The sequence below is a fragment of the Pimephales promelas genome, chromosome 25 (assembly GCF_988280905.1).
Source record: "Pimephales promelas chromosome 25, fPimPro1.hap1.1, whole genome shotgun sequence".
NCBI classification, from domain to species: domain Eukaryota; kingdom Metazoa; phylum Chordata; class Actinopteri; order Cypriniformes; family Leuciscidae; genus Pimephales; species Pimephales promelas.
In genome coordinates, this window is record NC_142793.1 from 12,279,214 (window position 1) to 12,294,100 (window position 14,887).

Consider the following 14,887-nt stretch of genomic DNA (forward strand, 5'->3'; position numbering starts at 1 on the left):
AGTCAACAAAGACATAAATTAACTGAGACAAACCTTTGTAAAAAAAAAAATAAACATATTGTGGAGGTTTAAATTACTGGGGTCAAATTGACCCCAGAGGGTAAAAAGTGTCATCAGATTTGAGGGTAACAGGAGGGGTAGATGGTTTATGATGTGAAAAAAGCTCCTATTTCAAGGCCAAAAAAATTGTATTTCCATGACGCGCCCTTTTAAAGCAACACACAGGCTCATCTCTGCTTCATTTCTTTATCTAATCAGGACGCTTGACTGACTCTAATAGGTTTTAAGAGTGAATCTGACGGCACAGCGCACAAAGAAGACTGACCGCTGCTGCCTCTTTCCATCCTAAGGAGCTTATCGAAGAAAAACACATTAAAAATGCAAGTTCTAACATGTCTGACACGGGGGTCAGCGAGGCTGAGAGTCACAAGCGGTTATCGGGACGTGTGTTAGGATGCCAGATTATGGAGATTTTTTTTTTTTCTCGCTGGCTGATAGAAACACAAACATCCCAGCAGTCATCCTCAGGGACTAATCCGCTCTCAGGACAGCACAACAACTGACCAACAACCAGACACCATCAATCGGCTATTGCTCAATAAAAATTTCCTGATTCCATTCCGATTCAGTTCGTTTCCATTACGATTCATTTGATGGCATTTCAGTTGCTTACATATGAAAGAAATTCTTTCATTTAAAGGTGGAATACGTAAGATTTTTGCATTCAAATATCCCTAAATCACAAGGCCAGTGTTATATATTTAGTTAAGATGATAACTTACAATATTCCAAATGTTTCAAACAATGTTTAAATCGCGAGAAAATTTTGATTTTAACCAAGGAAACGGGGCGTGTGAGCCGCCAGTAAATCGCGTCATATCCACGTTACCTCGGTTTCCGCTCGTACTGCGTGTAGTCTTGGACAAGTTGTAGTTGTGCATTAGCGTCTATCAAGCAACAAACGTCAGCTTGTTTCGCGCATTTGTTATGGAATGGAGCACAATTATTCTTTAGCGATTGCACCTGGTTCTGTCGACAAAGACAAGTCTCATAAACGCAAACGTCAACGAACGGGTCAACCAAACGACCCAAGAAGAATTTGGGACAAGAGAAATAAAACCAGCTCAACATCGGTGTGGCGTTTCCGAAATGGAGAGAACTTCGTGAAAAACTCGAACTAGAAAGAGACGCCGATCTTGCATGTGTTTTACTTGACAGGTGAGTAACCGTGTTCTGTATTCAAATTTCATGTAAAACAATTAGTGTTATTGTTAGAATGTCTTGTTGTCTATGCATATGATGTGAAAAATCGTAAAGTCATATTCAATCACCGCGAATACTTCTCGGAATTAGAACTGTTGGCTGTATCTTAGAAAACGACGTTTATCTGAAAAGTGTTTCAACCGTCCTGGCTCTCCCCTAACATCTTTGATAACAAATTTATTTTTAAACCTTACTTTTCTTGCGGTTATTTCAGTTGAATGAAAACCAAGCATGTCATTAACGCAACAGTTATAAAAATCGAACTTTACCTCATCCATGACAACTAATTTTCGATTCCCGTCTGACTGATTTATCCACGGTGGAGTTGAAAACAACAGTTCCCATCTTTCCGCGTTCCTCCATGGCGTCATCAAGCAAAGCCGTTGTTGTTGTTTTGAATGTAGCGCCCTCTAGTGGCATAAAATCTTAAGAATTGTAGCTTTAATGCTGTATATTATAAAGGAAACATTGGAAATTACAAATATATTAATTAAAAATTGTATTTAATTATAATTAAATTAAAAATTAATAATTTAAACTCATGAAATAACTGAATTAAGCACAAACTCAAAAGAGTCATTGCGCATGAATTGACTACATTTGTTGTCTTTTAATTAGTTAAAAAGAATCCGTTTATAAGAGTAATTTGTTGATGAATTAGACTACACTGGCTGCATGGTATGTTTTTGATTTATTAAAAAGAAACGCTTCATTTGAGTGCTTTGTTCATTAATCAGACACTGGTTGTCTAGTATGTTTTTGATTCACTAAAAATATCTGGTTCATTAATCAGACTATACTGGGTTGTGCTCTGTTTTTGATTCTCCAGTTCTTAAAGACCCTGATTCAAGCGAAATCGAAGAACGAACATCATTTAGAGCAAAATCAGGCCAAAAAGTTCATTTTGTGTGTGTTTCAGTGCTGGTAAACACCACTGGTCCGTGGCGATGATGTAATAGGTAGGTGTGGCTCTGAGACTCCGCCTTTAAATCTCATTTAAAAGCGACACTGACACTGTTTAATATTGTATAGCTGTTTGGTTTAAAGCAATCGATTGTATAAAGTGCCGTTTAAATAAAAGTGACGCGACTTAACTTGACTGGAGAGCCGAATTGCAAACTCTATGATCGAATGTTTTCTCACCGCTGTCATTTTGGTCGCATTTATTTTGTTATTGTGAGGAAAGTGTGCAGCACATATTTTCAGCATTCATATAAACATTGCATGCTGTTGTCCTACTGTCAGTTTAACTGCTTCTATCGTTCTCATTTGTAAGTCGCTTTCGATAAAAGCGTCCGCTAAATGAATAAATGTAAAAATGTAAACCCGCAGGCCTTGCGTCTCCATGGACGGGTCAGGGAGAAGCTCCCGTGAACAGGAGCGCGTGTCTCTGGGGTGCTTAAACAGCACAGCGAGATAACAAATCCTTTCTTTTGGAGTCTGCAGCCGGAATCCTCAACGTGAGATTGGCCTACGGTTCTCTGCTCACAAAAGAAAGAACAGACGCTCACTAATAAAAGACTGGATTTAACAAACAGATGCAGGAGTTCACCTTCACAGCACTGACACCAGAGGAGACAAAATACTTCAATCAACAGCTCTCTTCCAGTGACCTCCGCGAGCCGCGGTATTATTTCACACTGCCATATCCATTACAGACACGCAGGACGCTGTGAGAGAGAATGTATTTCCCTTTGAGAGCTGACGGATAGTGTTTTTACAGGGTTCATATACACACAAGGCATTTTATGGATGAGGTCTGAGGCCAAAAGACCTTCGGAGGTGGTTTCCGCTGTGCGGTCCTCCGTTGGTCTTTAAAAGATCGCTTTCCACCAAGTCGCTGCACTTCAAGTTCAATTCTGCCAACAGACCTTAATAAAAACAGTTTTCTTTTTATTAAAGGAGTAGCTCACTCACTTTAAAAAAAAAAAAAAAAACTTTTGCTGATAATTTACTCACCCCCATGTCATCCAAGATGTCCATGTCTTTCTTTCTTCAGTTGAAAAGAAATTAAGGTTTTTGATGAAAAGGATTTTTAGGATTTTTCTCCATATAATGGACTTTACTGGGTACGGAGCCCCCCTAGTCCCACTTTGGCAAAAAAAAAAATAATTATAACTATCTCGTGGCCTCAAGATAGTAACTCGTGGCCTCAAAATAGTAACTCGTGGCCTCAAGATACTGTAGTAACTCGTGGCCTCAAGATACTAACTCGTGGCCTCAAGATACTAACTCGTGGCCTCAAGATACTAACTCGTGGCCTCAAGATACTAACTCGTGGCCTCAAGATACTAACTCGTGGCCTCAAGATACTAACTCGTGGCCTCAAGATAGTAACTCGTGGCCTCAAGATACTAACTCGTGGCCTCAAGATAGTAACTCGTGGCCTCAAGATACTAACTCGTGGCCTCAAGATACTAACTCGTGGCCTCAAGATACTAACTCGTGGCCTCAAGATAGTAACTCGTGGCCTCAAGATACTAACTCGTGGCCTCAAGATACTAACTCGTGGCCTCAAGATACTAACTCGTGGCCTCAAGATAGTAACTCGTGGCCTCAAGATACTAACTCGCGGCCTCAAGATACTAACTCATGGCCTCAAGATACTAACTCGTGGCCTCAAGATACTAACTCGTGCCCTCAAGATATTAACTCATGGCCTCAAGATACTAACTCGTGGCCTCAAGATACTAACTCGTGGCCTCAAGATACTAACTCGTGGCCTCAAGATACTAACTCGTGGCCTCAAGATACTAACTCGTGGCCTCAAGATAGTAACTCGTGGCCTCAAGATATTAACTCATGGCCTCAAGATATTAACTCATGGCCTCAAGATACTAACTCGTGGCCTCAAGATACTAACTCGTGGCCTCAAGATATTAACTCATGGCCTCAAGATACTAACTCGTGGCCTCAAGATAGTAACTCGTGGCCTCAAGATACTAACTCGCGGCCTCAAGATACTATCTCACAGTTTCAAGATAGTAACTCGTGGCCTCAAGATACTAACTCGCGGCCTCAAGATACTAACTCATGGCCTCAAGATACTAACTCGCGGCCTCAAGATACTAACTCATGGCCTCAAGATACTAACTCGTGGCCTCAAGATACTAACTCGTGCCCTCAAGTAGGGCTGTGCCATATCATACCGTCCACGATAATACCGGTATAAAATTTTACATGATAAAAAATTGTCATATCGCGATATTGATGATATGATGACGTATGGCGTATTTACGTTACTTAGCGCGCGCACAACAACACAGCAGCATTGTCAGCCTCCGGATCAGATCAAGATTTAGTTCCTAAAAAGGGAGCTACTTCAATAGTATGGAAGTTGTTTGAGTACAAGAGGTCAGATCTCCAACAACACAATTTATTTTTTTTTGTCAAATATGCATGAAAACTCGTTTCACCACTTCCCTACTAGCGTACATTTTGCATTCGCCTAATCTTCCTTCAGAGTTTCCGCAGTTCGGGTACAACAGTCAACACGATTAAACTCTTTCTAAGATGATTCAATGTTACTATTATTATATTTAATCTGTAAATAAAAGGTCTATGGTTTCGCATAAAACAACTTTATCTTGCTGGACTTTATTGCTGTAATTAAATCATCATGTTACTTTCTACCGGCCGGGTGTCTGTCAGAGTCAGAGCACTATTGTTCATCACGCGCACAGTAACTGAAATGTAAAACTGTTAAAAGAAAGGACTCAATAAACGATTGCATAGCTAGATACTGTATATTATACACGATGCTACGCATCAGTATTTTATCCTTTGTGCTCTGAACTGTTCAGTGCGGAGTATTCGACGCGCTGCGCGTGCGCGCTGTGACTCCGTGTTGCTTCAAGCGCATCATTCAGCGCTCGGGATGCGCATAAGCGCTGTGCGATGTATTGGAGCCTTTCATATCATAATACTTTTGCGCAATGAAAGATTATTAATAGCCTTTGTTCTGTCCTATCGATCATATGTTGCTGCCTCATTAAACAGCTGTGATATACATTTTAAACATGTCTCAATTTTATAGTAGACTAGGATATAATAATTAATCCTTTTGATTTTTGTTACCTTGTTTTTTCATGAATGTACAATGCAAAGAGCAATGTGTAAAGTTTTACCAGATTTAGTGTTACAATTGTCTCTTATTTATTCCACACTAAATGTTTTTTCCCTAAGATTTTTAGATTTTATGCAATTATTGTATAAATTAGGTATTGTATACCTCATTTGATGCTAATCCAAAAAAGATGCAAGGCAACTGTTACATTTTGAAGGTTTGTTTGGATTGCCGCTGTCTGTTTAAATTTTTTGTACTTCAAAGTTTAGGTAAATTTTATTAGGTGACAATATTGTTCAGGCTTCTGAAGTTATTGTTAATATTGTTAATGTATTACTGTAGTTATTGTTAAAATAAAATGATAAGGAGTTATGTTATACTTTTTTTTGCACTAATGCTGCTGCCAGCCAGCTGCAATCACCAATAAAACATTGTTTCATATATATTTTTTCTATATCGTGATAAATATCATTATCGCAAATATTCTTGAAATATCGTGATATAATTTTTAGGCTATATCGCCCACCCCTACCCTCAAGATATTAACTCATGGCCTCAAGATACTAACTCGTGGCCTCAAGATACTAACTCGTGGCCTCAAGATACTAACTCGTGGCCTCAAGATACTAACTCGTGGCCTCAAGATACTAACTCGTGGCCTCAAGATACTAACTCGTGGCCTCAAGATACTAACTCGTGGCCTCAAGATAGTAACTCGCGGCCTCAAGATACTAACTCATGGCCTCAAGATATTAACTCATGGCCTCAAGATACTAACTCGTGGCCTCAAGATACTAACTCGTGGCCTCAAGATATTAACTCATGGCCTCAAGATATTAACTCATGGCCTCAAGATACTAACTCGCGGCCTCAAGATACTATCTCACGGTTTCAAGATAGTAACTCGTGGCCTCAAGATACTAACTCATCAAGATGTCCATGTCAAGATACTAACTCGTGGCCTCAAGATACTAACTCACGGTTTCAAGATACTAACTCGTGCCCTCAAGATATTAACTCATGGCCTCAAGATACTAACTCGTGGCCTCAAGATACTAACTCGTGGCCTCAAGATATTAACTCATGGCCTCAAGATACTAACTCGCGGCCTCAAGATACTATCTCACAGTTTCAAGATAGTAACTCGTGGCCTCAAGATACTAACTCGCGGTCTCAAGATACTAACTCGTGGCCTCAAGATACTAACTCGCGGCCTCAAGATACTAACACGTGGCCTCAAGATACTAACTCGCGGCCTCAAGATACTAACTCGCGGCCTCAAGATACTAACTCGTGGCCTCAAGATACTAACTCGCGGCCTCAAGATACTAACTCGTGGCCTCAAGATACTAACTCGCGGCCAAACGGTTCAACAAAACTTTTTTCGAGTCATTTGGTTCATTCAACTAACAAAATTAACGAATTGACTCAGAAAATGCACTGAAACTGTCTTTTGGACCTTGAACCGTTTGGTTCCCACTGAAGTCCATTATATGGAGAATAATCCTGGAATGTTTTCATCAAAAACCTTAATTTCTTTTCGACTGAAGAAAGAAAGACACGAACATCTTGGATGACATGGGGGTGAGTAAATTATCAGCAAATTTTTTTTTTTTAAAGTGAACTACTAAAAGTTAAAACAACACAACTTCTGGAATAAAACTAATCTTAAAACCTGTCGAACAAATGGTGTCCAAAACGTTTTGGATTTATTTGATCAAAATACTGTAAAAACATTAATGTTATTTGTTTTCTATTTGAATATAATGTAGGCTAATTTATTCATGCGATAAATACTCTTCAGTGTCACATGATCCTTCAGAAATCAGTCTAATATGCCGATTTGCACCAAAATAAATATTTCTTATAGTTACATTACAAACATATCTTAACTTTAAAAAAAAAATTGATGAAAAGATTTGAAATAGAAATATTTTGTAACCGTACCAGTCTCTTTAAATTGATTAATAGTGACAGCAATGCATCCTTGCTAAATAAAAGCATAATGTTCTTTCAAAAGTTTTCTTTTTTTAATCATTTTGTGACATGTTTTGATTGCCACCTGATATTCAATTATATAATGCATGTACATTTATACATTTTGGCGTAGGTGTCTAAAATGACTTTATTCCTGGGGCCACTCTATTTAAATATGAAATATTAAGTCAGGAAATAAAAGTTTACATATCACAAGATCCATTGGCACCTCTAAAACAAAACTAGCCCTAAAAACCTGTCTTCTGCTCAGGGAGAAAAACACGGTGGCTGCTTTGCTTCTAGTTGTCATTCATGCGAAAATCAAATGAATTGAATAGCATTTAATAAACAAACCGCTTCAAATAGTCAATTTCATCTGTTTTCCACAGTGCTGTCTAAAAAATCCTTTTCAACCCTGTCACTGCATCGTTTACGCCATCTTAAGCATGTTTCTGCCTCAAAAAAAAAGTTTAAACCTCATAATTATCAAACATACCACCTCAAAGCCACCTCACATAAAAAACGATTTTCAGATGTATTTTTGCCCTGTTACTTTATCTGTTTACCCATTTATTAATGCGAAAATCCATCACAAATCATCTTTAAAAAGAGACAGTTTTCTTAAAAATCCCTCTACTTGCATAGCATGACAGCTATCAGCGACATTATAAGAAGAAGTCATTTAAAAACCTTGCATCTGCTCAGGGCGAGAGAAACAGAGGACTATTTGTCTAGTTGGCGTCTGGTTGTTATCTCCACATGCTGTAATCTTTAGTAAAATCTCATGAATTTAAGTCATTTTTAGTGGTGCTTTCCACTGCGTGGCACTCTGGTGGTCCGCAACCACAGTTCGTTTTGTTCAGAGTCATGTTTAGGGGCGTGAAAACATAAATTTGGATATGTTTTAAACGGATAGTTCACTTTGAAATTATGTTTTGATATGTTTTAGCTTACCTCAAGGGCATCCAAGATGTAGGTGTCTTTGTTTCCGCAGTATTTTCAATTTTGATATTTTTAGGTCAAACCGTTCTTGTCTGTCAGTCATATAATGGAGGTATATGGTCACCACCTCAAAGAGCATGCACAGAGAAGTCCAAATTAAACATGATTTAATGACTCGTAAATGTAAGTACATATTGATGGCCTAAGACACAAAACGAGCGGTTTGTGTGAGAAAACGAACAGTATTTATATCCTCTTGTTAACAGCCATGTCAAACTGATCTGAGTATCTAGAAGATATATCGAAATCGTCTTCCATCTGATTCAGATCAGTTCGACATGGCTGTAAACAAGAGGTAAAAACGATATAAATACTGTTCGTTTTCTCACACAAACTGCTCGTTTCGTGTCTCAGGCCATCAATGTGTACTTACATTTACGAGTCATTAAATTATGTTTAATTTGGACTTCTCTGTGCATGCTCTTTGAGGTGGTGACCATAGACCTCCATTATATGACTGACAGAGACGAACGGTTTGACCTAAAAATATCAAAATTGAAAATACTGCGGAAACAAAGACACCTACATCTTGGATGCCCTTGAGGTAAGCTAAAACATATCGAAAATTAATTTCAAAGTGAACTACCCCTTTAAAGAGTCCATCCCCTGAACTTTACATACTTGACATACTTAAATCCAGTGTTTAGTTGATCTTGATTATAAACACGATGGGTTTCGTTTTCCATGAGGGGGTTTGGCATCATGCCGGCTTTGACCGTCAAATAACGCGACACGCACGACTCCTGGACATCCTGTAGAATTCAACCAATCAGATGATGACTTTGAAACTCCTAAAGTGTTTCTTTTTTGTGTCCCATATGCAACTCGGTCCATAGGTGTGAAGTCTCGGGATGAGAATATTCAAGCATATACCACCATAAAAAAACTTGTTTTACAACTCTTTGCGTATCAAGACAGCAGCACTTACAGAAAACTAATTGTGAAAAGCCATCATGTGCTTCTAGATGCCATTCACTTCAGCACACTGCCAGCTTTATTATAATCAAATGAATACAATAGCATCTCATAAACACCCCACTTAAAAAGTCATTTTCTCCAGCTGCAACGTGTTTCGCTGTCCGTCGCGGTGAGGCGTGAACGAGCAACATGTTTAATTCAGATGCAAAGCAATTTGCAGGCATCTCGTTCCCTCACACACTTTGCGAGGACACAAGCCTCTTAAAGCCTTCTGCCAATGGGATTTACACACACTAACCCACACACTTGAGTTTTTTTAAGCAACACAGAAAGAGAAAAATCCTAGCAGAAGACACACACCTCCCACTTATGACCTGGAGTTTCATTTACTGTGCGCGAGAGTCATTTCTCCATATTTATCCCGATAAATCGTGTAGCATTTATTACCGTTACGCTCGCCAGCACTCTATTACAGCAAGGTCCAGATTCAGCTCTGGCGGGAGATCGGTGCGGCGATAGAGAAAGTTATTACAAAGATTTCAGGCGTGGAGGAGGCCAACCCCCAGCGTGGACGGGTACGCCGTCGGGAAAGAGCCCGGGGGATTAGAGAGATCTGCGCAAACACAAGGTCGACGATCTGGGCAGGAAACAAATAAGAGGAACTCACAGCGAGAGGACAGCAGCGCAAAAGCCACGCATCATTCTTCACGATTAGCATTCGAGGCACACAGCGGGACACTAATGGTTCGAAAATATACTACCGCTGTCTTCGCTTTAAAAGGTCGGCAGTTGACCCCTACACGGAGAATATCGAGAGGAGGGAGGGTTAGCATTACCAATGACATATTAACTTGACCATACCCTACATACTACTGTACATATAATAAGGGTGCTGCACCATTCAGCATTGAAATAAGAATGGCTGTTAAATCTGTTCCTGAATTTGAACTGAGGAGAGTTGGAATGTGAACGTCAGGGAGTAGAAATAAAGAGCACCTATCATGGATTTTTGAAAATGACTGTTCATGTAATGTGGAATATAGCTCTAAGGGAATGAAAACATCCTGCAAAGATTTATATCTGAAAGTGCACCGTATGGCTTTCAAAAGTGAGAGTCGACTCTGAGTCTATGAAATGAATTGTTTTTGAAACGAGTCATTAGCTGTTACATTGTGACGTAGACAGCTCATTGGCCGCTCCCAACAACTGCGCGCGCAGACTTGAAGTGACGTCTAGAACACATTCAAATACTTCAGCTGAATCGCATCATGTCGAGAAGACGCTGTTGTTCTACATTGCAAAGACAGTTCAGACACTTGTTTCTATTGTCCAGGGACGAGCGTGTGAAGAATCAGTGGTCAGAGTTCATATTTGCAACATCATTTGCATCTCATCATTTTAATGACGAATCATTCGCAAGCCGGTTGTTCCCGAAGGAGGGCTCAGTATCCAGTATATATGGATCAGGTTCGTCCTCCTCCGAATCACAATCTGTAAGTAATATTAATAATGTTTGCTGCTATGTTTTCTGTAGCATGTACAATATAGTTATATTGTGTTGTGTACACTCCGTGCAGCTTCTAAGCGAGGTAAAGTTAGTTTTGTTTTTGATATTCACCAGACATTCATTGAAAAATGGCAATTACCTCCTAAACGACTTAGCCAAATATGACTTCACTCTATGTAATAAGCACTGTCCCTCAAAAGCCGCCGCAATGTGAGTTTCGCCGGGAAAGCTTGCTCTTGATGGAGACGCGAGTAAGGGACCGTGTGGAAAGTGCACTTTTTCTGACACGTTTGTTCATACACTATATACAATTTTCAACACTTGCCAAGCTATAATCCTGGTTATGGGCGTTCCATTGCCGACAGTCTCTGCCTACGGTTTACCAATAACAACTGACTGGGTCATTTGACCAATCGCCGCAGATTCGCGTCACTCAAAGGAGGTGTTTGGGAAAATGAATCGTCGAACGAATCATTTGGGAGTCGTTGAGCAAATAAGTTAAAAATAAATGCATATTATATGACAAATAAAGTGTTTTTTATCCTTGCATGCACGTTTAACTGTTTTTGGGAACTCCTAAAACAAAAATAGGAACATTTCAAATGTTATGATAGGGGCTCTTTAAGTCAAGACAAACTTTGAATGTCGGATGAACGGCTTTTTTTAAAGCCTTGAAATGGTTTAGGAGATTGACAGACAGATGGATAGAATGAAGGATAGAAATACAGAAAGACAGACGGAAAGACAGATAGAAAGACAGGCGGAAAGACAGCCAGATAGAAAGACGGACGGAAAGACAGACAGACGGACAAACGTAAAGACAGACAGACAAACGTATGGAAAGACAAAGACAGATAGAAAGATGAAAAGGCCGACAGACAAACAAACGTAAAGACAGATGGAAAGACAGACAGACAGACGGAAAGACAGACTGAAAGACAGACGGATAGAAAGACGAACGGAAATACAGACTGAAAGACAAATAGAAAGATGAAAAGACAGACAGAAAGACAGACAGATAGAAAGACGAACGAAAAGACAGATTGAAAGACAGACAGTCAGACGAAAAGAAGAACGGAAAGACAGACAGATAGAAAGACGGACGGAAAAGACAGACAGACAAACAAACAAACGTAAAGACAGATGGAAAGACAGACAGACTGACAGACAGACAGACAGAAAGAAGAACGGAAAGACAGACAGTAAGACAAACGGAAAGACAGCCAGATAGAAAGACAGACGGAAAGACAGACAGACAAACAAACAAATGTAAAGACAGATGGAAAGACAGACAGACAGACAGACAGACAAACAGACAGACGGACAGAAAGAAAGACAGACAGACAGATAGACAGACAGACGGACAGAAAGAAAGAAAGACAGACAGATAGACAGACAGACGGACAGAAAGAAAGACAGACAGACAGACAGACAGACAAACAGACAGACGGACAGAAAGAAAGACAGACAGACAGATAGACAGACAGACGGACAGAAAGAAAGACAGACAGACAGACAGAGAGACAGAAAGAAAGACAGACAGACAGACAGACAGACGGACAGACAGAAAGACAGACAGACAGACAGACAGACAGAAAGACAGACGGACAGAAAGAAAGACAGACAGACAGACAGACAGACAGAAAGAAAGAAAGACAGACAGACGGAAAGACAGACAGGTGGATAGGACATACAGAATAGATAGACCGCACATTTTGTATAAAGATTAATAAGCAATTTTTTAATTTAACAAATTAAATAAGCAAATCAATTCAGTTTTGATTTAGAAAGAGCATTTCCTGCTCTAGGGGACTATAAGACTGGTGAATTCCCACAGAGGGGCGTCAGCAGTGTCAGGATCCTCTGTCTCTCCACAGGTCTAAAGCTCATCCTGTGGGCCTGACCAGTTAAAAGGGTTCACGGCCTCCACGTAATCCTCAGCACAAGCAGGTTCAGTTCAACACGGTCTCTGTTTCACTCCGATAGTGGAGGAGATGAGTAGGTGATCACGAAGTGTGTGTGTGTGCGCGCGCGCGAGCTGAGGGAATTCAATCTCCCTTGCAGGCACGAGCGGACAGGCGGGCAGATAGAACAGCGGCATCCCAGAATAACCCCGGAGGTATCCATGAATGAAATGACAGGATTACACAAGCATTCGAAATCCTGCTGAGATCCTAGATAATGCTGTTTACCACCGCGTGTCACACCCGTGGCGGGGGGAGGAGTCAAACTGTTTGGCTAATGAAAATATGGAAGAGCTTTTCGGAGTCGCCAAGCAGAAAATTCAAACCTGGGGGTCAAACCCGCCAGAGCGAGAGAGTCCGACACCGCGGTTTATTAATGCGCCGCTTTCCTCTGGAAACATGCTAAATGAAGCCGCCCCCACGACTGCTTTACAAACACCAATAATGTGCTGTCAACAGGCCCGATCGCTGACAGTAATTTACGCTCAGGCAGTGAGACTCTTGTGCTGAGAATGAGACATCGTCAGACCATAATTACTGAAAAATGCCAGTTACAGAAACCGTTCATTTAATGCTATATTCGAACACAGGCAAAAACAAAAACATATGTGAGACAGCGAAGCCAAGAAACATCTGAAGAGAAGACAAAATCTGTGTGGGTGCTTTTACATCAGTATGCCAACAAACCAATGCCATTGTGGCTCTAGATTTATTCTTACCATGTTACCAAGATTTTTTTGTTGTTGTTTTGGACAACACACTTGCAAAACAAGTGTGTTATGGTAGCACTATTGGAAGTACCATATAAATACCATTCAGTATAACCTTGTGTCCAGTGGCAGTACCATGGAACAATAATGCTATTGGATGGCAATACTACTCTGAAATGATTGTATTCTTGGAAGTACCATGGTAAAGTCATCTCCAAATTACCACAGAAGTACAATATTTTGGCTTACCATTACAGTAAATACATATGTGCTATGTTATTCATACAGTACTATAGTATTACCATTGGATCACTGTACCATGGTACCGCTAAAGTATTGTTTTGTAAGTGTGGACACCACAGTGTAAATCTCCACTTCCAAAAAGGAACAAATCAGAACTCGTTGACTTTCCCAATAAACAAACTTTTAAAGAGGTGATGAACTGAGAAATCAAACTTTCCTTGAGCTTTTGACATCTAAGAGGTCATCATATTATAAGAATATCCTGTAAGTTTCAGAACTGAAAACGTCCTTGTTAGTCCAATAAAAGCTTTTATTGACACCAGCCCCCGCAAACTACTGAACTATGACGTCAAAGAGGATAAAACACCACCCCCGCAGAAGAAGATCAACGCCTACTTCAACACGGCCGGTTTAGCCCCGCCCACCGATTCGAATTACAACGAATTACACGCATAGCTAAATAACATAGATGCCTACCTCGTGATGACAAACCGGATCGAGATACCTAGCATTAAATATGCACTGACGAGTAAAACTCATATTATAATATGCAAAACTGTTATCCACTCACAGCAGTGGGCGTTTACTTTCAAGTCTTCAATGCGAGAAGCCCATAAAAAACGAGCGTTTTTGAGCTCAAAACTAGCCTATTACTTATTCATTTTGATGTTTTTAAAAGTAAAAACCAAGTGAACGTCACAAGTTGACCTCAGACAACAATATAATAAAATTTAAAAAGCGAGTTTGTGACCCCTTTAACAAAAAAGACTTTGGTTTCTTGACAAACACACACTGTTTGATTGGTCGACTTTGAGGAGGGAATAACTTAGCATTTTTTTCTAAAACATAATTTCCTGAAAGGTGGCAAAACAACATCACAGGCATCCCAGAGAGTTGGACTTCCAATTTGTTCTCATCAAGAAGTGATAGTAACACATTTTCTACATTTTAGCATTGCACGAATACATTTTTACTTCTATTTATCGACAAGTTAAAGTCATTGAGTCTTTGCTAGGAGGATATTAGCTGGACATGTTATTAGCACTGTGCTAACATTCTCATCGTCAAACCAAGTGCTGATTTGAAAAGCTTGTTCTGTAGGGTCTATCTCCAGAAAGGTTTTCTGTTAGCAGAGATTGAAGTCTCCAAAAGACTACGAAAGGTTAACCCACATTCATCACAAAATGTTAATCCATCACTTCCTGTCAACCAACAGGAAGTCTTCAAACTGGAAGTT

General features: G+C 39.9%; 2 protein-coding genes across 4 annotated transcripts in view; both read right to left on the reverse strand.

Moving 5' to 3' along the window:
* The window catches only part of plxnb2b (plexin b2b), a 177,687-nt gene that overhangs the window by 106,997 nt on the left and 55,803 nt on the right, over nt 1–14,887 (reverse strand). The window lies entirely within an intron of this gene.
* Nucleotides 11,355–12,521, reverse strand: LOC148965048 (uncharacterized). Its single transcript, XM_089127850.1, is given in 2 exon segments — nt 11,355–11,901; nt 11,903–12,521. Coding segments are annotated over 2 exon segments (1,032 nt in total). The 5' UTR covers nt 12,448–12,521; the 3' UTR covers nt 11,355–11,414.